This window comes from Gopherus flavomarginatus, chromosome 5, assembly GCF_025201925.1.
Source record: "Gopherus flavomarginatus isolate rGopFla2 chromosome 5, rGopFla2.mat.asm, whole genome shotgun sequence".
In the NCBI taxonomy this organism is placed as follows: domain Eukaryota; kingdom Metazoa; phylum Chordata; order Testudines; family Testudinidae; genus Gopherus; species Gopherus flavomarginatus.
Window position 1 is genome coordinate 89,427,426 of NC_066621.1, and position 23,100 is coordinate 89,450,525.

General features: G+C 45.9%; 1 protein-coding gene across 26 annotated transcripts in view; it reads left to right on the plus strand.

Moving 5' to 3' along the window:
• Positions 1–23,100, plus strand: part of GPHN (gephyrin) — a 596,340-nt gene that overhangs the window by 507,263 nt on the left and 65,977 nt on the right. For all 26 annotated transcript variants that reach the window (XM_050953500.1, XM_050953497.1, XM_050953498.1 and 23 more), the window contains 2 exons: positions 5,207–5,299; positions 21,608–21,663. In XM_050953500.1, coding sequence (XP_050809457.1) covers positions 5,207–5,299; positions 21,608–21,663 — 149 coding nt within the window. The remainder of the gene's footprint in view (positions 1–5,206; positions 5,300–21,607; positions 21,664–23,100) is intronic.

Here is a 23,100-nt window from a genome sequence, read left to right on the forward strand (position 1 = left end):
ATTCTTTTAACTCTGTTTTAATGTCATTTTTGTCTTTAGATATATTTTCCAAATTTGAGAGTACATATCAGTAACTTCACCTAATATATTCAAAAACAATAGTTTGGTTATGGTTGCGAAGTGCAATTGAAGAGATGTGCCAGCAAGCAACCTCAATCACAAGCTAAGCTTACATAAACAATTCTGACACCAACGTTCTCTGTCTCACACACACAAGGCTGGCACCTAAGCAATTTTAACTGTGTCCTTGTAACAAAATTCAATTAGCAATTCAGGAGTACCTGAAAAAACCTGTCTGTCCCTCAATCCATCCAACTAAAGTTTCTTATAATGACCATGACCATACCATATGGACATCCAACCAACCATATTTTCTTATTGAGCAAAACAATTCCATCTACCTCTAATAAGACAAATATTATTAGACGTAAAGCTACTTTATAGCATGATTTTTACACCAATTCATAAAAATATGTTCAGGAATGTATTCAGGGCTCAATCCAGCACCTTTCTCCAATGCAGAATTCTCTTTAAAAAATACTATTTAAAAAAAAAAGGTTAAAGGGTTTTCCTTTACAAATACAAAAAAAAGATTGTAAATGTTTCTTTAAGAAGTCTCAATGTATGCAAACATTTGTTTTAGTTTCATCGGCCATGTCTAACTTTGGTCGATGTAAATTATACTGGCATAAAGCCACCACAGTTAGTGTATCGTTTGTGCACCTGCATACATGGCTCCTGGTGTCAGCACTGTGCATACTCACCAGGGAATGCTTGTGTTGATGCACAGCATGGTGCACCATAGGTAAGTATCCCAGTTTGCAGCCTGCCACCATCCAGTGCGCTATCTTTTGGGAAGTTCTAGCAAGGCATGGTGGGACAGAAATTAGCCACGCTGGGGTGACTAGGAGCAAGGAGTCAAATTCCCAGCATGCAAATGTCTCCATCACATAATGTCATCTATATCCCATAATTTTCATGCCTTCTAAAAAAAAATCCCACGAACCTCAGTAGCCATCATCACTGTCTGCCATCGCTGACAGAAGCATGGAGTCTGCACAGCTCTACATTAGGCCTGGTCTACACTACACATTTAAACCGATTTTAGCAGCGTTAAACCGATTTAACGCTGTACCTGTCCACACTACGAGGCCCTTTATATCGCTATAAAGGGCTCTTTAAATCGGTTTCTGTACTCCTCCCCAACGAGAGGAGTAGCACTAAAATTGGTATTACCATATCGGATTACAGTTAGTGTGGCCGCAAATCGACGGTATTGGCCTCCAGGCGGTATCCCACAGTGCGCCACTGTGACCGCTCTGGACAGCAATCTGAACTCGGATGCAGTAGCCAGGTAAACAGGAAAAGCCCCGCGAAATTTTGATTTTCATTTCCTGTTTGCCCAGCGTGGAGCTCTGATCAGCACGGGTGGTGATGCAGTCCCAAATCCGAAAAGAGCTCCAGCATAGAGCGTACGGGAGATACTGGATCTGATCGCTGTATGGGGAAACAAATCTGTTCTATCAGCTCCGTTACAGAAGACGAAATGCCAAAGCGTTTGAAAAAAAAATCTACAGGCTGCACAGTGCTGCTTGATAAGCGTAACGAGAAGCCAGAGACTCAAATGGACACTCATGGAGGGAGGGAGGGGGTACTGAGGACTCCAGCTATCCCACAGTCCCCAGCAGTCTCCGAAAAGTATTTGCATTCTTGGCTGAGCTCCCAATGCCTATAGGTTCAAACACGTTGTCCGGCGTGGTTCAGGGAATAGATCGTCAATTTACTCCCCCCCCCATGTGAAAGAAAAGGGAAGGAAAGCGTTTCTTGACTTCTTTCAATGTCACCCTATGTCTACTGAATGCTGCTGGTAGACGAGATGCTGCAGCAGTGAAGAGCAGTATCCGCTCCTCTCCCATCCCTGGTGGCAGACGGTACAATATGACTGCTATCCGTCGTCACCATCAGCCCGTGAGTGCTTCTGGCTTGCCTCAGGTGAGGTCGGCCGGGAGCGCCTGGGTAAAAATAGGAATGATTCCTGGTCATTCCCAGTAGATGGGACAGAACGGCTGGTAACCGTCCTCATCATAGCAACTAGGGGCTGAGCTCCGTCAGCCCCCTCCCTTTCCTGTGTAAAGAAAAGATTCTGTACTGCCTGGACTATCATAGCAGCGGGATGCTGGGCTCCTCTTCTCCACACCGCTTAATGTCCTGCCTGGACTGTCATAGCACCTGGAGGCTGCCTCCTCCTCATTTCATCTCACTAACAAATCACTGTTTCTTATTCCTGCATTCTTTATAACTTCATGACACAAATGGGGCGGGACACTGCCACGGTAGCCCAGGAAGGTTTGGGGAGAAGGGAAGCAATGGGTGGGGTTGTTGCAGGGGCACCCCCCCGTGAATGGCATGTAGCTCATCATTTCTGCGGGATCTGACATGGAGCAGCTGTGCTCTCTGATACACTGGTTCTCTAGAACACTTGCCCTATATTCTAGGCAGGACTGACTCTATTTTTAGAAACCATAAAGGAGGGATTGACTCGGGGAGTCATTCCCAGTTTTGCTTTTGTGCCCCCGGCTGATCTCAGCCAGGGGCACCCATGATAGCAGCGGACAGTACAGAAAGACAGATAACTGTCATCTCATTGCCAATTTACACTGGCAGCAGACAGTACAGAACGACTGGTAACCGTCTCTGCTATCATGCAAAAGCAAATGAATGCTGCTGTGTAGCGCTGGAGTATCGCCTCTGTCCGCAGCATCCAGTACACATACTGAACGGGCTCCATAGTTGCCGTGCTATGGCGTCTGCCAGGGCAATCCAGGGAAAAAGGGCGCAAAATGATTGTCTGCTGTTGCTTTCCCAGAGGAAGGAATGACTGACGACATTTACCCAGAACCACCTGCGACAATGATTTTTGCCCCATCAGCCACTGGGCTCTCAACCCAGAATTCTAAGGGGCAGTGGGGACTGCGGGAACTATGGGATAGCTATGGAATAGCTACCCACAGTGCAACGCTCTGGAAATCGACGCTAGCCTCGGACCATGGACACACACCGCCGAATTAATGTGCTTAGTGTGGCCGCGTGCACTCGACTTTATACAATCTGTTTTATAAAACCGGTTTATGTAAAATCGGAATAATCGCATAGTGTAGACGTACCCTTAGTGTGATAAACATTTCAAGTATAGGATACAAAGACTCAAATTGGGAGGAACATGATGATTTCTTCGAGGACAGATTGTTGTGGGACATAGCAAGAACCAATTCAAGTTTGTTGGTGATATTCACAGAGCTGCTGCAGATGGTGGAGTGCCACTTCTGGTCTCAAGAAACAAGCACTGACTGGTGGGATTGCATCGTAATGGAGGCTTGGGATGAAAAGCAGTGGTTACAGAACTTTTGGATGCCCAAAGCCACATTCATATATCTGTGAGCTGAGCTTACCCTAGCTCACCAGTGCAGGAACACCAAAATGAGAGCTGCAATGACAGTGGAGAATCGAGTAACAGTTGCACTGATTGAAACTTGCAATGCCAAAGTGCTAGTAGTCGGAAATGCTTTTGGAGTTGGAAAATCCACTGCTGGGGCCATTGTTATGCAAGTGTGCAGAGCCATTAATTGTCTCCTGCTACGCAGGACTGTGACTCTCAGCAATGTGCAGGACATAATGGTTGGATTTGCAGCAATGAGGTTCCTGAACTGAAGTGGAGTGGTAGATGACACCAGCCCTGGCACATGGCCACAGTGTACATCAACAGAAAGAACTAATTTCCTATGGTTATGCAAGCGCTATTGGCGCACCAGAGATGCTTCATTGACATCATTGTTTACTGGTCAGGGAAGGTGCATGACGCTCACATCTTTAAGAACATAGGACTGTTCAGAAAGCTACAGGCAGGGACTTTCTCAACCAGCAGAGTATCACTGGCAATGTTGAAATGCCAGTAGTGATCCTGGGCGATCCAGGCTACTCCTTGCTCCTCTGGCTCATGAAGCTGTACTCTAGCTACCTCAACAGCACTAAGGAAAGATTCAGCTACTGGCTCAGCAGGTGCAGAATGACAGTTGAATTCACTTTTGGTAGATTGAAGGGACACTAGTGTTGGTTACTCACAAAACTGGATATCAGTGGAAAAATATATCCCAGTGGTTACAGCTGCCTGCTGTGTCCTGCACAATATCTGTGAATCAAAGGGGGAAAAGTTGCCGCAGAGGTGGAACGGCTGTCTTCTGAGTTTGAACAGCCAGACACGAGGACTCTTAGAAGATCTGAATCCAGAGCTATATGGCTCAGGGACGCTTTGAAAAATCACTTTAACAGTGAGCCACAATCATGCATTGTGGTATACTGCACTGTACCTGGCCCTGCTGATTTGGGGTCTGCTAGGAATTGTGTGGTGTTTGCTGTACATCTGTGAATAACATTATCAATGCGCCTATCAATACTGTGGTGCTTGCTTTACATTTATGATAACTACATTGCATCAGGATCCACGAAGGGAAGTCATGGCCAATGGGAGGAGCAGATAGGTATGCTCGCCAAGCTGGAGAATCAGCAAAAGGCATTTCAAAAATGTTTGGGGCTTTAAAGGGGCAGGGGGCCTTCTGGTCTCCATGACCCCCCGGGCAGAACAGTCAGTGCTGGGCATCATGGGGCAGTGGCTGGAGGACTCTTGGAGTCGACATAAGTAACATAGTATCTACATTCATGCTGCATTGACCTTAGTACATCAATGTGTCTCACTGCCACTTGGGAAAGTCGGTGTTACTGCATCACTATAATGGGGCACTTAAATCAGCGGCAAACAAATTTAAGTGTAGACATACGCACAACTAGGTTGATGCAAGGCAGCTTATGTCAACCTAAATTTATGGTGTAGACCAGGCCATAGTCTATCTCAGCTGACTGCTCTGCTCTGGTTCTGGATACTGTACATCCAAATCCAATCCCAATAAGCTTGTCCTAACCAGAAATGCAGGTTGACTGAACCACATCTTTCATCTCTGCTTCCAGGCTGCATCTCTCCATTTGTTTCCCTATTGGTTTGGAGAGAAATCAAAAGCTTGACAGACCTGATTACAAGATGTGTCACATACACATGAATTTCATCCATGGGAGCACACTGCTGTCACCTTCTATTCCCTTTGAATATGTTCACTGACATGGAACATGGTCTTTTTTTTTCTTTCTTCCCTTTTAGATGGAATGGGCCGAGTTCTTGCTCAAGATGTTTATGCAAAAGACAACCTACCCCCCTTCCCAGCATCGGTAAAAGATGGATACGCTGTCAGAGGTAAATGCTTTAACTCTAGATATGCAGTGCATCTTTTGAAAACTCAGCATTACCCCAGATTGTTAGTACACCTGCATGCTCCAGTTAGAAGCACTTCTTTCTTGGATATAACTGTTGTTATACATTTTATTTGTAGATGTCTAGATCATTACTGAAATCATGGCTGTGTAAAATTCAGCCACTTTAAAGGAAGACTGCAATGATGAGATCTAATTCTTTAAATGAGGAGAACAGGGAGAAGGGGAGTGAAAATGCATATTTACAGAGCCATGTTTAGTAAAACCTTTCAATATTTTACTCTCTATAACTGTTCTGGGGTCTGGTAGCCCTTTCAATGAAAGTTGCCATTTTGCTACCACTTCCAGCAGGAAGTCTGGCCTCATGATATAGATGAGACCCAGGAAATGCAGTTCTTGTATGAGACAGACATGAGAATTTCAAAGAGTTTCCTGTTTTTTAGAATTTTTATTATTAAGAGTGTTTCCTATACGTCAAATATTTTATCAGACTGTTACAATTCCATCCTACTGTTTGTTTATTAATTATTTTTTATTATTATTACAGTTGATCATTTTCAAAATTGTGTCTGGGAATGCACGCTTCAGAGTAATTAGATGTAGCAATTAAAATATTTTTTATATTACACTGAACATTTTCATAGGAACTTTCCTGTAAAGACTCCTTAGGCAGTATAACCTAGATAACAGAGCACTGATCTGGGACTTAGAAGATCTGGTTGTGCCATTGGCCTATTGAGTGACCTTCGGCAAGTCACTTCACCTTTGTGCCTCTGTTTTCCCATCTGTAAAATGGGGATAATGATATCTTGGTGCATGCTAAAACATTTGAACAGGAACTGATACATTTACAAATGGTCTGTGATAAACTTAAGTCTGCCAATCTGAAAGTGAACCCAAAGAAATTGGAGTTGTTTCAAAAAGAGGTAATTTACCTTGAGCACCCAGTCAGGTGGGAATTTCCACTGACAAAGAGAAAACTGAGGCTACGCAGAACTGGCCAACTTCCCAGACGCTCAGAGATGACCAGAGTTTTGTAGGGTTCTGCTCCTATTACAGAAGGTTTATTTGTGAGTTTGCCAATATGCAAAACAATTATATAGGTTTGGTGAGAAACTATTTCACAGGTCAGCAGAGTGTGATGTAGCATTTTTGGAGTTGAAAAAGGCTCTTGAGACTGCTTTTGTCTTAGCCTACCCATATTTTAAAACCCCTTTTATATTGGAGGGTATTACAACAAATATCTAAGTTCTCTGAAAGAAATTATTTCACCATCCTAAAGGAACTCCTAGCAGTGGTAAAATCTATAGGACATTTTCACCACTGTTTATATGGGAGGAAATTTGTGGTCAGGACAGACCATGCATCCCTGCAATGGCTGTTTAGATTCAGGAATCCTGAGGGGCCAGTTCCCAGGTACAGAACTATGATTTCATAGTTGCACGCAGGCCTGGGCACAAGTATGGTAATATTGATGCTTTTCAGGAGGCTAATTTCCAACATTATGACTGCACTCTTTATGATCCAGACAAATTATAGGGCAGACTTCAGTAAAGGGCAGAAATCCGCTGAATTGACTGAGACAGTTCCCCAAATGTCCCATAGGCATGGGTTCCATGGAACAGTCTCATTAGGCCCCGCAGGCCTGTCCCAGACATTACAGTCATCTTTATGTATTGAATGGCAGCCATCTATCTCAAAAGGCAATGGCGTGAGCACCAAAGCAGTGCAATTATTGGGTCATGCTGCAGCATCACAAGTGGCTAAAAAGTCCAATTCTTGAGCAACAGTCCTTGTTGAGTGGGCTCACAACAGCACATTAGCCCTTGCTGGATTAGTGCGGCGTTAGTATACTCCAACACCCACCCTCCAGATCCTGGAGGACTGGATGTAGATCCACCTCCCACGTTCCTTCCCAAGAGAAGAAGTTGCCATTCAGCTGTCCCTTCTGTGCTCATTGCTGAACCTGAAGGTATATGGCTGAAGGGACAGATATCAACTCATCGATCAGAGTTTGGGGTCTTTTGTCACATTCAGCCATCTTAGGGGGCATGATCCATAACCAGGATGACTAGGTTCCCAAGCAGGTAATAATGAAATGCATCTATTGCCTATTTTATAGTCAAGCCCTTTTTTTCAATAACAAAATAGGCCAATTCCCAGGGAAATAGTTTGCAGTTAATATAGAGCACTGGATGTTCCTCCTGCTGGACCGAAGCACACAGAGAAGGCAGTGGGAAAGCCCCAGATGCAGCCAGAGAAACACTTGTAGTGTGACCCTGAAAAAAAATTAAAAGCAGGAGCTTTTCGATAGAGTGCTGGCTGGAAAGAGTTTTGTTCACAAATCAAAGCCTATCTCCTGCTGCTTGATTCCTATTCTGTCTAAGAAAACAGTACTACTGTGTACATTATTTGTAAATACAGAGGATTGCATCAAGACAATACCTGACTCCTTCATCAGTTTTTCCTCCAAACATAAACCTGCAAGATCCAGAATTTTGGTGAAGTGTTCAGGTCAAAAGCCATACAGATAGTAGTAGTAGTATTAATATTTGTAAAATGTTTTTCACATTCCATTTCAGAAAAAGATGGCGATATTTGAGAGTGGGAGTGATATGGTTGCACTGTGTGAAAGAAGGTGGGCAATAGCATTCTGTGCATGCTCAGTTCTGGAGACTTGGAAATTTAGGAGGCTATAGTGAAGAGAGTTGCAGTAATGGAGACAAGAGGAGATGAAGGAATGGATGAAGATTTCAGCAGAGGTAGATTCCAGGCAGTGAAATTTAAAGGCATTGTTGCAGAGGTGATAAAATGGTAGGCTGATTCGTAGATCTGAGCCCTGAGACGAGAGTTCAAGGTAAAGGAACAGGACAGAGTTTCTTATGAGGCATTAGCAGCTATTTAAACGGAGGTGTAATGCATGGAGTTTTTTCTTGTTCCCAGATAAGAGTTAAATTTTGGCATTTAGGCATAGTCCTGTAGTTGGTATGGTGAAAACTGCACAATCCGGGGGAGGGGGATCAATAGGCATTCTGCCTCAGGGAAGCACAGTGTCTTTGGTAACATGGGGCAGAGAGACTAGTTCATTAAATGTGGTACCTAATTCCCTCCTGCACAGGTGGCTAGTTAACAGAACCATGGCTCTTGCTACTCTCCAGCACTCTCTGATCCCTTTCCAGTAAGTTTCTTCCAGAGAGAGGGAGAGCAATTCAGTAGCTGCTCTTGCAGTCCAAAATCATGGGAGCTGCAATTCTGGACAGCATTTACAATGGTGATGACACTCCTTAAAAGTTAAATCTGGTTTCAGTGTGCAGTACACATTGATCAAACTGAATATAGGCCTCACTAATGTGTCCTCATTATTGAAAGACTGTTTAAAAATAGGCTTATATATGAGACAAAGGTTGTCACATTCCTTATGTTGTAGTTTAACTTTTTTTTTAATTATTTCAGAAAATGAAAATTATTTCCAAAAAATAAAATAAAATCTAATATTGAAAGTTTAAGGAAATATGTACAGTTATATAATACCCTGTTACACAAGAGAACACCTGTTCAGAGCTGAATATCTTAGCCCCAGGACCACTTGCCATCAGTGACTGTTCTTAGGAACAAAGGTAGGGAAAGTTTTGGCTCAACTTTGCTGAGCTATTTTCACCCTTTGGTATTTGAGAGTTTGGAGTCAAGGGTTAAGGGACTTGGTTGGAGTTTTTTTAAAGTTAAATTAATCTTTCCTTCAAAAATTAGTAAATTGAATACGCTTTCATCGGCAGATTTGTAGACTGGTTTCAGAATGTGAACTCAATAAACCACTACAAATGTAGCCAACCACAGAGTAGCCATTCTTCCTGAAAGCAGTTCGTCTCAGAATGGTAAGGGAATCTAGATGTTTCCAGATGACTTTTTGGAGTATTGAAATGAAACAAAGGTTACTAGATAAGGTTGTCATTGATTGGTCTTCACTACTGGGAATATTTTGAAATGCAACAGATTTAAAATGGATAAAAGGACATATTTTCAATCCAATGTTTAATTAAACTATGCAACTCACCTTCACAGGAAACTCCAGAAGTGTATAGCTCACAAAGATGTTCATAAAGATTAGATATTTATACAATAAAAACATGAACAATTACAAAGATTATACATTTTTATGCTCTAGACTGTGAACTACCCACTGGGGTTCAGTAGAAATTTCCTTTTATGGTATCTAGTACTGCAGAATTTGATGCATTATGGTTTCTTTGCATTTTTTCTGAAATATCTAACATTGACTGCTTGTCAAAGATGGATTTCCAGACTACTGTTTCAATATTGCAATTTCAATGTGCCTATGAACCCTGTGTTGTTGAGGAGATAATGAAGAAATGCACTTCATCAGCACGGAGTGTGTTTCACATCAACCAAGGCTACTCACTCAATTTGAATAAAAGTTAAATCTACTTTTGAAGTGAAGTACATCTTGATTCATTCTAAATCATTTACTACCATATTGGCAGAAAAGTAGTGAAATGCACCTCATGGTTCTCAGTTCATCAATGAACCCTGATGCAGGGCCAGATTTACACCTTATGAGCCCACCCCCCTTCCCCCTGTGTGGCCCTGCCTGGAGCCCCCCTCATACCTCTCCATATGATCCTGCCTGGACCACCCCACCCCCCCCTCGCCGCATTCCCATGTGGCCCAGCAGCCCTATGTGGCCCACTCTGTTTCCTAACCTGGCTTGAAGAAGGCTTTTGTGACTTTTCACTTGAGGAAAAAATGCACACACCACCCACCTGCTAGCTGTTTGTCGCCACCCTCCAGACCAGTTAGCCTCAGCCAGCTCAGGCTGTTCTGGTGCCACAGGGGCCTCTGGTGGGCGAAAGGTGGAACTGCAGCACATTTTCTTTCAGGGGGAAAAGAATTCTGCCTCCCTTGGACAAGAATTCTGTGCATGCTGCAAATGTTGCCTAAGGGGAGAGGGCACAATGTGAGACAAGTGGTGTGTGGGGCATCTCAGCAGGGAGCTGGACTGATCAGGAGGCTCCCTCCCTCTCGAGAACTGAGCAGTGTGGCCAGCAGCAGCAAGGCAGCAAAATAGCCCAAAATACCGCAACTTGCAGTGGCTAAAAAACCCTGGCAACTTCCAGCTAAAATAGCCCAATTGGGCTAGAAAATCACATATTTGGCAACAAGTGCCAGTGCCTCTAGACATGTCTGCTGTGCCCATCTGGAAATCCCTCCCCGGTGCACTGTTGAGTTCATCCGTTATGTGACTTCTGAATAGTAATTGGTGGCACATGGAAAACTCTGAAATGTATTTTATTTAGAAACAGATCTGCTTATATCATATATTGTCTGTCTTTCTTTCCCCACTTCATGTTTCCCTGCTAGGAATATTGGTATGAAAACAAAATTTTTGTTTCTTAGTTGTTCATCTGCTCCTGTTATCTTTTCCTCAGCTCATTTTATGTTATAACCCTCCATTAGATACATCATAATCAGTCCCAAAGCAACCACTTGTGGATATTAGGTAAGGAATGATCAGTAGAAGCAGATGAACAACTAGGAAACAAACTGCCTGTTTTCCTGGAGAACAAGATAATATGTATACAGGAGTTCTTCTTCGAGTGATTGTTCATATCCATTCCAGTTAGGTGTGCACGCTGTGCGTGCACGCTCGTCGGAAGATTTTTACCCTAGCAACGCCAGTGGGTCGGCAGGTCGCCCTCCTGGAGTGGCGCCGCCATGGCGCTGGATATATACCCCTGCCGACCCGACCGCTCCTCAGTTCCTTCTTACTGCCCATGTCGGTCGTTGGAACAGTGGAGCGTGGCTTAGCTGTCCTCCACTTCCCTAGCTTCTCTTCGTTCATTTGATCTCTTATTGTATATAGTTGAATTAGTCCATAGTGTAATTAGTTTTATAGTTGTTAGTTAGTTGTTGTACATAGTTTAGCGGGGTTTGGGTTCTAGCCCTTCCCCGCACCCGGTGCCCTGGCCCATGCCCGGTTCACCAGGGTTTAAACCGTGCTCGGCTTGTAAAAAGCCGATGCCCACGAACGATTCCCACGACTCTTGTCTAAAGTGCCTCGGGGAATCGCACATCTCCGACAAGTGCTGCATTTGCAAGGCCTTTAAGCCGCGGACTAAAAAGGAGAGGGACTTTCGCTTAAAGACTCTTCTTATGGAGGCAGCCCTTAACCCTCCATCCTCAGCACCGAGCGCTGACACTGGACCGCGCGGGCTCCGCCAACACACCTCGGCACTGGTCTTCTCCGGCGCAGGGACCTGACCGAAGGTCTTCAACTTCCTCCACACCTTCGGTGCAGACTTGTTCGGATCACCCGGCACCTACCCCTGCTGCTGCACCGACGACTGTGGTACCGTCGACTCCGGTCCTGAGAGGGCCGTCGAGTCCGGTCCAGGAGAGCTACCCGGTGAGACCCGTGGTCGAGCTGACAGTCCCCTCCACGCCGGAGACATTCTCCTCGACCAGGGACTTTATTGCGATGACTGAGTCTGCCCTGCCTCAACCCCCTGCACCACCGGTGCGGGTTCTGCATTCCAGAGGCAAGCCTGCCGCTATGAGGCCTCCTTCGCTGGAGTTGACGAGCCAGCACCGGTCTCGATCCAGGTCCCAGCACCGCTCAAGGTCTCATGGACGGTCCCGATCTCGACGCCGCTCGCAGTCCCGGCACCGCTCACCCAGGCGGCACCGGTCATACTCGCGGCACAGATCCACCTTTCGTCCCAGTCGGTACTCTTGATAGTGCTCCGGCTCTAGACACCGCTCCTGGCACCGAGACTCTCGCAGCCAGTCCCACTGCAGGCGCTCGAGATCCAGGTCGACCTCCCGGCACCGCGGTGGTTGCAGGTCCCGGTCTCGGTCTTGGCACCGATACGATTCCCGGTACCGATCCCTGGCACCGAGGAGATCTCCAACGATGGGAGCGAGAGACTCATACTAGCCTCGTTCGGCTCCTCTATGGCTGTCCCGACAGCCGTCCGTGTCTTCTCAGGTGGATAGTGCATACACCCCAGACACCGACGTGCCTGCTGCCTTGTTCAGCGAGCCCCAGCCTCAAGATCATGGAGCGCAGCAGTTGGGATTCTGGACGCCTTGGGCGTACCATCAGGCCCAAGGCCCTCTCCCAGGTCCACTGCGCTCGACGGCCTCAGAGCACAGGGTACCGGAGGCCACAATTACCCATCCTCCCCCTCCTCCTATGGAGGAAGGGTTGACCCAGCCTCAGGGCTCTGAGCTCCCCAGGGAGACGGACGCGATCCACTAGGCGGAGCCCTCATCAGACCCGCTCGTTCCAGGTCTCTCCTCTTCATCCTCCCCTGACGAGGCTGTAGCTGGAACCTCATCGGCCAGCCCTCCTCCAATTGACCTCATGGCCCACCAGGACCTCCTCAGGCGTGTTGCACAGAACATGAACTTGCAAGCCGAAGAGGTCCCGGAGGTCCAAGACCCAGTGATGGACATATTGTCATCAGATGCCCCCACTAGAGTGGCCCTCCCATTTATTAAGACCATACAAGCCAATGCCACTACTATCTGGCAGTCTCCGGCCTCTGTTTCGCCCGCTGCACAAGGGGTAGAGCGCAAATACATGGTGCCCTCAAAGCGTTATGAATATCTATATGTACATCCTCCTCCTTGCTCCCTCATCGTCCAGTCGGTTAACAAGAGGGAGCACCATGGCCAGCAGGCCCCAGCCCCTAAATCGAAGGACGCGAGGCACATGGACTTGCTCGGGCAAAAAGTTTACTCTGCGAGGACCCTCCAGCTCTGTGTGTCCAACCAGCAAGCCCTCCTTAGCCGCTATAGCTACAACACCTGGGCGGCAGCAGATAAGTTTAAGGAGCTGCTTCCGCAGGACGCACGACAGGAGTTCTCGGCGATCCTCAATGAAGGGAAAAAGGTCGTGAGAACTTCCCTCCAGGCTTCCCTGGACGCTGCAGATTCAGCTGCCAGGACTCTGGCCTCTGGCGTGACTATGCGCCGTATCTCATGGCTGCAGGTCTCCGGCCTCCCCCCAGAGCTACAGCACACTATTCAGGACCTTCCATTTGAGGGCCAAGGGCTGTTTTTGGACAAAACTGACCCTAGGCTGCAGAGCCTAAAAGACAACAGGGTCATTATGCGCTCGTTAGGGATGCACACGCCGGTAACTCAGCGCAGGCCCTTCCAACCCCAACAGCACCGCCCTTACACCTCAACCCCAGCAGAGGCAAGACTTTGCCAGATGGCAAGGCAGAAACAGCCGCCGAAGGCAATCGGGCAACCAAGGGGGCCAGAATCAAAGCTCCTCCAAGCCTTCTTCCGGGCCAAAACCTTCCTTTTGAAGGTGCGCCCAAGGGCATTGTACCAGTTTCTTTAAAGAATCCATCCCCGCCCTTTTCCAACCGGCTCTCCTTTTTCCTCCCTGCGTGGTCCCAGCTAACATCAGATCGTTGGGTCCTACACACGTTGGAACTTGGATACCACCTACAATTTATTTCAACCCCCCCCTTCCACTCCCCTCCCTCGTCCCTCTTCAGGGACCCCTCTCATGAGCAACTCCTCCTACAGGAGGTGCAAACGCTCTTCGCCAAAGGAGCCATAGAGGAGGTACCGGAGCACGAGCGGGGCAAGGGGTTTTATTCCCGCTACTTCCTAATCCCCCAGGCCAAGGGAGGTCTCAGACCAATCCTCGATCTGCGGGAACTCAACAGATACATGGTAAAGTTGAAGTTCCGTATGGTATCCCTGGGGACCATTATCCCATCCTTGGATCCTGGAGACTGGTATGCCGCCCTCGACATGCAAGATGCCTACTTCCACATAGCCATCTTCCCCCCTCACAGGAGGTTCCTCCGGTTCGTGGTCAACCGGCAACATTTCCAGTTCACGGTCCTCACGTTCGGCCTCTCTACAGCCCCAAGAGTAGTCACCAAATGTCTGGCTTTGGTCGCTGCCTACCTTCACCACAGTCGGATACATGTGTTTCCGTATCTAGAGGACTGGCTTATCCGCGGGACCTCCGAGATGTGAGTCCTCAGTCACATCCGCATTGTCAAGAACCTTTTCCTACATCTAGATCTAATGATCAATGTGGAAAAATCGACTCCAATCCCCATTCAGAGGATAGAGGTTATTGGTGCCACCCTGGACTCGACTCTTGCCAAAGCCTGCCTGCCACTGCCACGGTTCCAGGCTATGACGGCCATCATCCGGAGGCTGCAGGCGGTGCCGTTGACTTCGGTACGCACTTGCCTCGCTGTCTTGGGCCACATGGCAGCCTGCACGTTTGTAACGAACTACGCAAGACTGCGCCTACGGCCCCTCCAGTCCTGGCTCAACTCACAGTACCGTCCAGCCAGGGATTCTATGGACATGGTCGTCACCATTCCCTCGACTGTCCTAGACTCCTTCCAGTGGTGGCTGGATCCCTCCATGGTGTGTGCGGGGCTCCCGTTCCATCCGCTCCAGCCCTCGGCGTCCCTTACAACAGACGCATCATCCCTCGGTTGGGGGGCTCACCTTGGGCACCTACGCACCCAAGGCCGTTGGTCATCTCACGATCTGAACCTACACATCAACGTTCGGGAGCTGAGAGCGGTCCGCCTCGCTTGCCAGATGTTCCGACAACACTTACAGGGCCATTGTGTGTCGGTGTTCACCGACAACACAACGGCCATGCACTATATAAACAAGCAGGGCAGCACAAGATCTTCATCCCTGTGTCAAGAGACCTTATGACTCTGGGACTTCTGCATTGCCCATTCTATACACCTCATCACATCCTTTGTCCCGGGGGTTCGGAACACGCTGGCGGATCGCCTCAGCAGATCCTTCCTTTTCCACGAATCGTCCCTTCGCCCGGATGTTGCTCTTTCGCTCTTCCGGAAGTGGAGGTTTCCCCGGATGGACCTCTTTGCATCTCGCGGGAACAGGAAATGCCAGACGTTCTGCTCCTTTCAAGGCCTCTCACCGGGTTCAGTGGCAGACGCCTTCCTTGTGCCGTGGACGACGCACCTGCTCTACGCCTTTCCACCATTTCCGCTTGTCCACAAGGTCCTACTGAAAGCACGCAGGGACAAAGCCCGCTTGATCATGATAGCTCCAGTGTGGCCTCGGCAGCACTGGTACACCATGTTGCTAGACCTATCCATAGCAGACCCTGTTCCCCTGCCTCTTCACCTGGACCTGATCACCCAGGACCATGGCGAGCTCCGTTACCCGGACCTTCAGTTGCTCCACCTCACGGCATGGCTCCTGCGTGGCTAACCCAGTCTGAGCTACGTTGCTCCGCCCCAGTGCAACAGGTGCTCCTGGGTAGCAGGAAGCCTTCCACTAGAGCAACATATTTGGCCAAGTGGAAGCGTTTTGCGTGCTGGTGCGTGGAGCGGAACTTCCTTCCCACCGAGGTCTCCATTTCCAACATCTTGGATTACCTCTGGTCCCTCAAACAACAGGGCCTGGCGGTATCATCTCTGAGGGTCCATTTGGCGGCCATCTCTACCTTCCACCCAGGGGAGGATGGCTGCTCGGTGTTTTCTCATCCGATGGTATCTAGGTTCCTTAAGGGCCTAGAGCGCCTCTACCCCCAAGTACGCCACCCTGCCCCTACATGGGACCTTAACCTGGTTCTTGCCAGACTCATGTCCCCTCCTTTTGAACCGTTAGCAACTTGCTCCCTTCTATACCTCTCCTGGAAAACCGCTTTCCTGGTGGCCATCACGTCCGCAAGACGGGTCTCGGAGCTTCAGGCCCTCACGGTGGATCCCCCGTATACGGTGTTCCACGGGGACAAGGTGCAGTTGCGACCGCATCCAGCCTTTCTCCCCAAGGTGGTATTGGCCTTCCACGTTAACCAGGAGATCTTCCTCCCTGTCTTCTTCCCAAAACCACATTCGTCTTGCAGGGAGCAGCAGCTACACTCCCTAGACGTCCATAGAGCGCTCGCTTTTTATATCAAGCGAACTAAATCATTCCGCAGAACCCCCCAACTCTTTGTTGCGGTGGCTGAGCGTTTCAAGAGCCTACCTGTTTCCTCACAGCGGATTTCCTCCTGGGTAACGTCGTGCATCCGCGCCTGTTACGACTTGGCTCACGTCCCCTCGGGCCACGTGACTGCACGCTCCACCAGGGCTCAGGCCTCATTGGCTGCTTTCCTCACTCACGTGCCCATTCATGAAATCTGTCGTGCAGCGACCTGGTCCTCGGTCCACACCTTCGCCTCCCACTATGCCCTGGTTCAGCAGTCTAGGGATGATGCAGCCTTCGGCTCCGCAGTGTTACACTCTGCGACATCTCACTCCGACACCACTGCCTAGGTAAAGCTTGGGAATCACCTAACTGGAATGGATATGAGCAATCACTCGAAGAAGAAAAGACAGTTACTCACCTTTGTAACTGTTGTCCTTCGAGATGTGTTGCTCATATCCATTCCAAACCCGCCCTCCTTCCCCAGTGTCAGAGTAGCCGGCAAGAAGGAACTGAGGAGCGGTCGGGTCCAGCACTATGGCGGCGCCACTCCAGGGGGTGACCTGCTGACCCACCGGAGTTGCTAGGGTAAAAATCTTCCGACGAGCATGCACGCGCAGCGCGCACACCTAACTGAAATGGATATGAGCAACACATCTCGAAGAACAACAGTTACAAAGGTGAGTAACCGTCTTATCTGAAAGGTAGGCAAAGCTATTTATTTAACAGCTGAGTACCACTTTTTAAGGAAAGGAGTTAGTTAACGAAAAATCTGGTTTGATTTTGAGATTACATTTTTAATGTGATTTTATTTGGCTAAGAAAATAGCCAACACAACTCATTTAAAATTAAATGAAGATTTTACTGGGCAGTGTTATTATGTAATGCAGACCCAAGAGGTTTGTCTGAAATAGCAGATACAGATAGACTCATGCAATTAATTCGCCACTGCAACAGACTGTAGATTTGGCAGAAAGCACTTCCAACGCCCCTTATTGGGGTCAATAGGTACTTACAGTAATAATAATAATAATAATAATACTTAGTATTTTCCATCTAAGGATCTCAAAAAGATTGCCAGCCTCAAAAATTCAAAAATCATGAGATTTTTTTAAAACTATAAACCTGAGATTCTTTTTATTTGCCTCCTGATTTCTGAGTCTTTAGGATGCACTCATTTCACATTGTCAAGCTTTTCCATACATCAAAAGGGCTAGAAACTTACTTTTTTTCTTTAATGAGAGATCAGATTTACATGTAATCTCTTGATTCCAATAGGTTTTAAGGGTTAAAGCACATTTCTTAACCCAATAGGATTTTAGAATCATAGAATATTAGGGTTGGAAGAGACCTCAGGAGGTCATCTAGTCCAATCCCCTGCTCAAAGCAGGACCAACACCAACTAAATCATCCCAGCCAAGGTTTTGTCAAGCTAGGCCTTAAAAACCTCTAAGGATGGAGATTCCACCACCACCCTAGGTAACCCATTCCAGAACTTCACCACCCTCCTAGTGAAATAGTGTTTCCTAATATCCAACCAAGACTGCGCCCACTGTAACTGCTTCTTGTTCTGTCATCTGCCACCACCGAGAATAGCCTAGCTCTATCCTCTATGGAACCCCCCTTCAGGTAGCTGAAGACTGCTATCAACCCTCTCCCCTCATTCTAGAATACTAAATATTGTGAGACTCGTGACAGACTTTCATGAGTTGATGACATTGTAAAAGACTTGATTCTTTGGCCCTTACTTGTGATGAGCAGTACTTTATTCCATGTGAAATTTCAGTGAAATCAGTGAGCTACTTATGAAGTAAGGTACTATTCATTGTGAGAGAGAAAGACACCGACCACAGTTGAGAAAACATCACAACACCTTGGGGACATAGCTTTGGTAAATACTTTCATTTTTCAGGTGGGGTCTCTGAGAGTAACAGAAATTAAGTTATTCTGTTAGTTTATTAAGTATAAATTAGAACCCAGGGACTTGATTTTATTCCAATTAACTTAAATGATGAAATTCTGATTTCAGTGGGAGCACGATTTCTAGTCTAGTCTAGATAGGTTCTTATGCTGCCCTCATCGCTACAGTTTCGGAGCCCCTTCCTACAGTGCATTGAGTGACATGACTAACATCTGTAAAAGCAGCAAAGAATCCTGTGGCACCTTATAGACTAACAGACGTTTTGAAGCATGAGCTTTCGTGGGTGAATACCCACTTCCTCAGATGCATGTAATGGAAATATCCAGGGGCAGGTATATATATGTGTGCTAGCAAGCAAGCTAGAGATAACGAGGTCAGTTCAATCAGGGAGGATGAGGCCCTGTTCTAGCAGTTGAGGTGTGAAAACCAAGAGAGGAGAAACTGGTTCTGTAATTGGCAAGCCATTCACAGTCTTTGTTCAATCCTGAGCTGATGGTGTCAAATTTGCAGAAGTCTGGTCCTGAAGTTTTTTTTGCTGCAGGATGGCCACCTTAAGGTCTGCTATAGTGTGGCCAGGGAGGTTGAAGTGCTCTCCTACAGGTTTTTGTATATTGCCATTCCTAATGTCTGATTTGTGTCCATTTATCCTTTTCCGTAGAGACTGTCCAGTTTGGCCGATGTCTGAGGAAGTGGGTATTCACCCACGAAAGCTCATGCTCCAAAACGTCTGTTAGTCTATAAGGTGCCACAGGATTCTTTGCTGCTTTTACAGATCCAGACTAACACGGCTACCCTCTGATACATGACTAACATCTGTCACATGTGGTTTGTTCTCTCTCTTATCTTCTCCCTAGGGGGAGAGTTTTGCATGCAGCATAGTGTTTTGTTTTGGTAAGTTTTCTGTTTAGGCTAGGTTTTTTGTTTTGTTTTGAATAGAGAAGACAGGTGCCAACCAGATTGTCTACAAGACACCCCTTTGTGGCCCATCAAGGCACAATTCAATCAGCTGCGGTTCCCTGACAGTCGGGTGTCTCTCCTCATAGATCCAGTGCCTTGGTGTCTTAGCCCACTGGACATGGCACACTTGAGTCACACCCCTTTCAGGGCATTAGAGTCCAGAATAAAAGGAAAACAACTCAAAAGCAAGGTCTTCCAAGGATTTGTCGGCAAGATCCTGCCCTTCTACACAAGGCTTGTCTCCATGTGGCCAGTATCTTTTATCAGTCTTCCTGGGTCCAGTGATCCCATCCACTGGGAGTCTCATCCAGGCAGCAAGCTGTCTCAGGATCTTGGCTAGAACAAGCCTTCCTCATCCAGGAAGACCCACAGCGCTGCTCTCTGTTCTCTTTGGTCAGTTCCCTAACTAAGCTGAGCCTCTTCCTTTAGGACCCTTCTTGATTCCCAAGAAATAGCAAGTGTAGTGGGGCTGGCCAGTTGTGCCCACAGGCTCTTATTTACCCCCTCCCTGAGAGCAGGGGGCCTATCTGCCCCATTGCAGCAGGTCAAAGAAATACCCTGGCACTTGAAGCAGAAGGTGGTAAGGTTTGTGACGATTCGTAGTTCCTGTGGGAGTTCATTCCACAAGTCTCAGACCGGTCCCCAAGAAAACTATCTCTTGTACAGATGAACTTTACCCTTATGGTAGAAAGCTTCATTGTGCCTGAGGAGTGGAGTTATTGACCCTGGTCATCACATCTGCGCTTTAGGCAATCTTCTAGCTACGTTGGGCCCAAGCCCCAAAGTACTGAGTGCCTTGAAGATAAAGAGAAAGACAACTTGAACATGACTTGATATTCTGTGAGAAGTCAGCGTTGAGGGTGGAAGATTAGATTCCAAGTCTCCTGACTTCCAATCCTGTACTCTTCCCTTGGGACGACATTGCCTGTAGATATAATCACTTTTGGGTGTAGCATGATCAAATGGTTAAAGCAGGTAACTGTCAGTACTCCCAGATTCTGTTCCTGACTCTAGCTATGAGACCTTGAGCAAGTCACATACTCTTCCTGTACCTCAGATTCTTCTTCTGTAATACTGATAACACCTACCTCAGAAGGTTGTTGTGAGGTTTAATTAATTAACATTCCTTAAGCATTTAGAGATCCTCAAATGAAAGGTGCTATAAAAGCATAAATACAGTTCTTACAGGCAGAACACATAGCGACACCTATACACCTCCTAACACTTAATACTTTACATGATTTCACTTGCTTCAAACTTCAGCTGTTCACATTAATAATTTCTGTATTTAGTCTCTGTCTCAGAATTATATATTCAGTTTCAGCAAAAACAGTTTAAGAGTTTCTGAGAATAAGAGCAGGGAAAATATGGTAGTTATTCTCAGTTGTTTCCTCGGACCTTTCTGGTGCCTCCAAAGCAGAAACTAAGCATTTGTTAGCAGAAGTATCTTTGCTGTCCCCTTGAAAATCTGTCCAGATATGGATAAATGAGTAGCCCTGGAAAATTGCTATTTGAACATACACAGTAAAATGTGTTCCTTAATTTTAAGACTGCTCCAACTGCAGTACTCATAAACCTTTGCCCACCTGCTGTCCCCCATCAAAATTTCCTTTTGTCTAAATGAAGGTGCACTGGGCTGGGAGTGAGGAAATGATGAGTTCAAATATCACCTCTGACACTGACAGCTAGGAACAGAACCCAAGTCTCTAATGTGGCATGTGCGAGTCACATCTACTTAGCCCCACTGTCTTTCAGAGTGAATGCGTCAGATGTACATGCTTGTCTATACTGTCTGTAACCACTGCACTAATCACTAAATTACATTCCTCCCAGAGCTAGGAAGGGAACCCAGAAATCTTGATACTCAAAATTCTGCTGTTGTCTTCCAAACAGTTATGACATGCTGGCAAAATATATATAAACTGCCACTAGATGGGAGGCCATTATATATATATATATATATATATATATATATATATATATATATATATATATATATATATATAATGGCCTCCCATCTAGTGGCAGTTTCACAGAGAGGATAACCAACTATTGCTGTTACCTCTACCTCATGAAGTTGAGGCTCTTGTCTTAAGAATCTTACGTACAATTGGAAACCTTTGATATGAAGATAATATTCAATGGTTTCCTTTTACATTCTCCCAGACTTCTGCATACCCTTGCAAGGACTAGGAACAATGAGTATATCTGAGCAATTTTGTGGTAGAAAATATTATTATATAACCTGTGATTAGCAAATTAATAAATGCATCTTAAACCTAAAAGTCCAAAATGTTTTGCAAAATATTCATATCCTCTCATACAGGTTCTAAAGAAGCAAGTCTAAACTAAATCTTGGATTATTTTAAGGTTCTTCCAATCTTGATTTCTTATTTTCCCATTTGCAATAGTTTAGTCATTTTATCATCTTCTTTCTTCTATATTGTCCTACAGCTGCTGATGGCCCTGGGGATCGATTCATCATTGGGGAATCCCAAGCTGGTGAGCAGGTGAGTGCAATTTCTTTTCTCCTCTTCTTTTTCTTTTTTTATGCTAAGTTTTTCTTCTCTTGTAAGACTATAAGGATCTGACTTTTTTTTTTTAAACTTGTGCCTTACATTTGTGCTCTGGAATCCTCAAAAGTACCTCAAAGATTGTATTTATTATTGAAGTTGACACTAAATAATTACAAAGTTGTGTGCACTGTCTAGCCTGCAGCCATACAACTTGGGACATGATCTCAAATGCTAAGTAGCGTAAGGTCAGGTCAGTACTTGCATAAGAGACTCAGAGGGAAACTCCATAATACTTTAGGTGCTAGTGTTGGTGATTCAGTAGATGGTGGTTTCATGTATGAATAAGCAATGGTCCAATGCCTTAGGATGGTGTTGAGGGTTGCTGTGTTGTTGATGGTGTAATTTTACAGAAAAGATAGAAAACCAAAATCCTAACCATTTGTCACTGAGAAATTTTCAAAGGGACCTCTACCCAGCATCTGTTTGTACATGCACAAATCACTTGCATATTGAATTTTTGCTGTTACTTGTGTGTGCAAGTGATATGATGAACATGCAAACCAAGAAATGAAAATTGTCCAAGAAGTCTTAAAATATGCAGAATTACATGTAAGTGATTTTCCCTTCTTCAGACTCCCTGAAGTAGATGACTTTTTCTTAGGGCTGTCAAGCGATTAAAAAAAGTAATCACAATTAATCGTGCTGTTAAACAGTAACAGAATACCATTTATTTAAAGATTTGTGGATGTTTTCTACATTTTCAAATATATTGATTTCACTTACAACACAGAATACAAAGTATTCAGTGCTCACTTTATATTTATTTTTATTACAAATATTTGCACTCTAAGAAATAAAAGAGAGTATTTTTCAGTTCACCTAATATAAGTACTGTAGTGCAATCTATTTATCGTGAAAGTTGAACTTACAAATATAGAATTACGTACAAAAAAACTGCATTCCAAAATAAAACAATGTAAAACTTTAGAGCCTACAAGTCCAATCAGTCCTACTTGTTGTTCAGCCAACTGCTCAGACAAACAAGTTTGTTTACATTTGCAGGAGATAATGCTGCCTTGTTTATAATGCCACCTGAAAGTGAGAACAGGTGTTTGGATGGTACTGTGGTAGCTGGTGTTGCAAGAGATTTACATGCCAGATGCACTAAAGATTCATATGTCCCTTGATGCTTCAAGAACCATTCCAGAGGACATGCATCCATGCTGATGACAGGTTCTGCTCGATAATGATCCAAAGCAGTGGGACCGACACATGTTCTTTTTCATCATCTAAGTCAGATGCCACCTGCAGAAGGCTGATTTTCTTTTTTGGTAGCTTGGGTTCTGTAGTTTCCACATCAGAGTGTTGCTTTTTTAAGACTTCTGAAAGCACGTTCCAAACCTCATCCCTCTCAGATTTTGGAAGGCACTT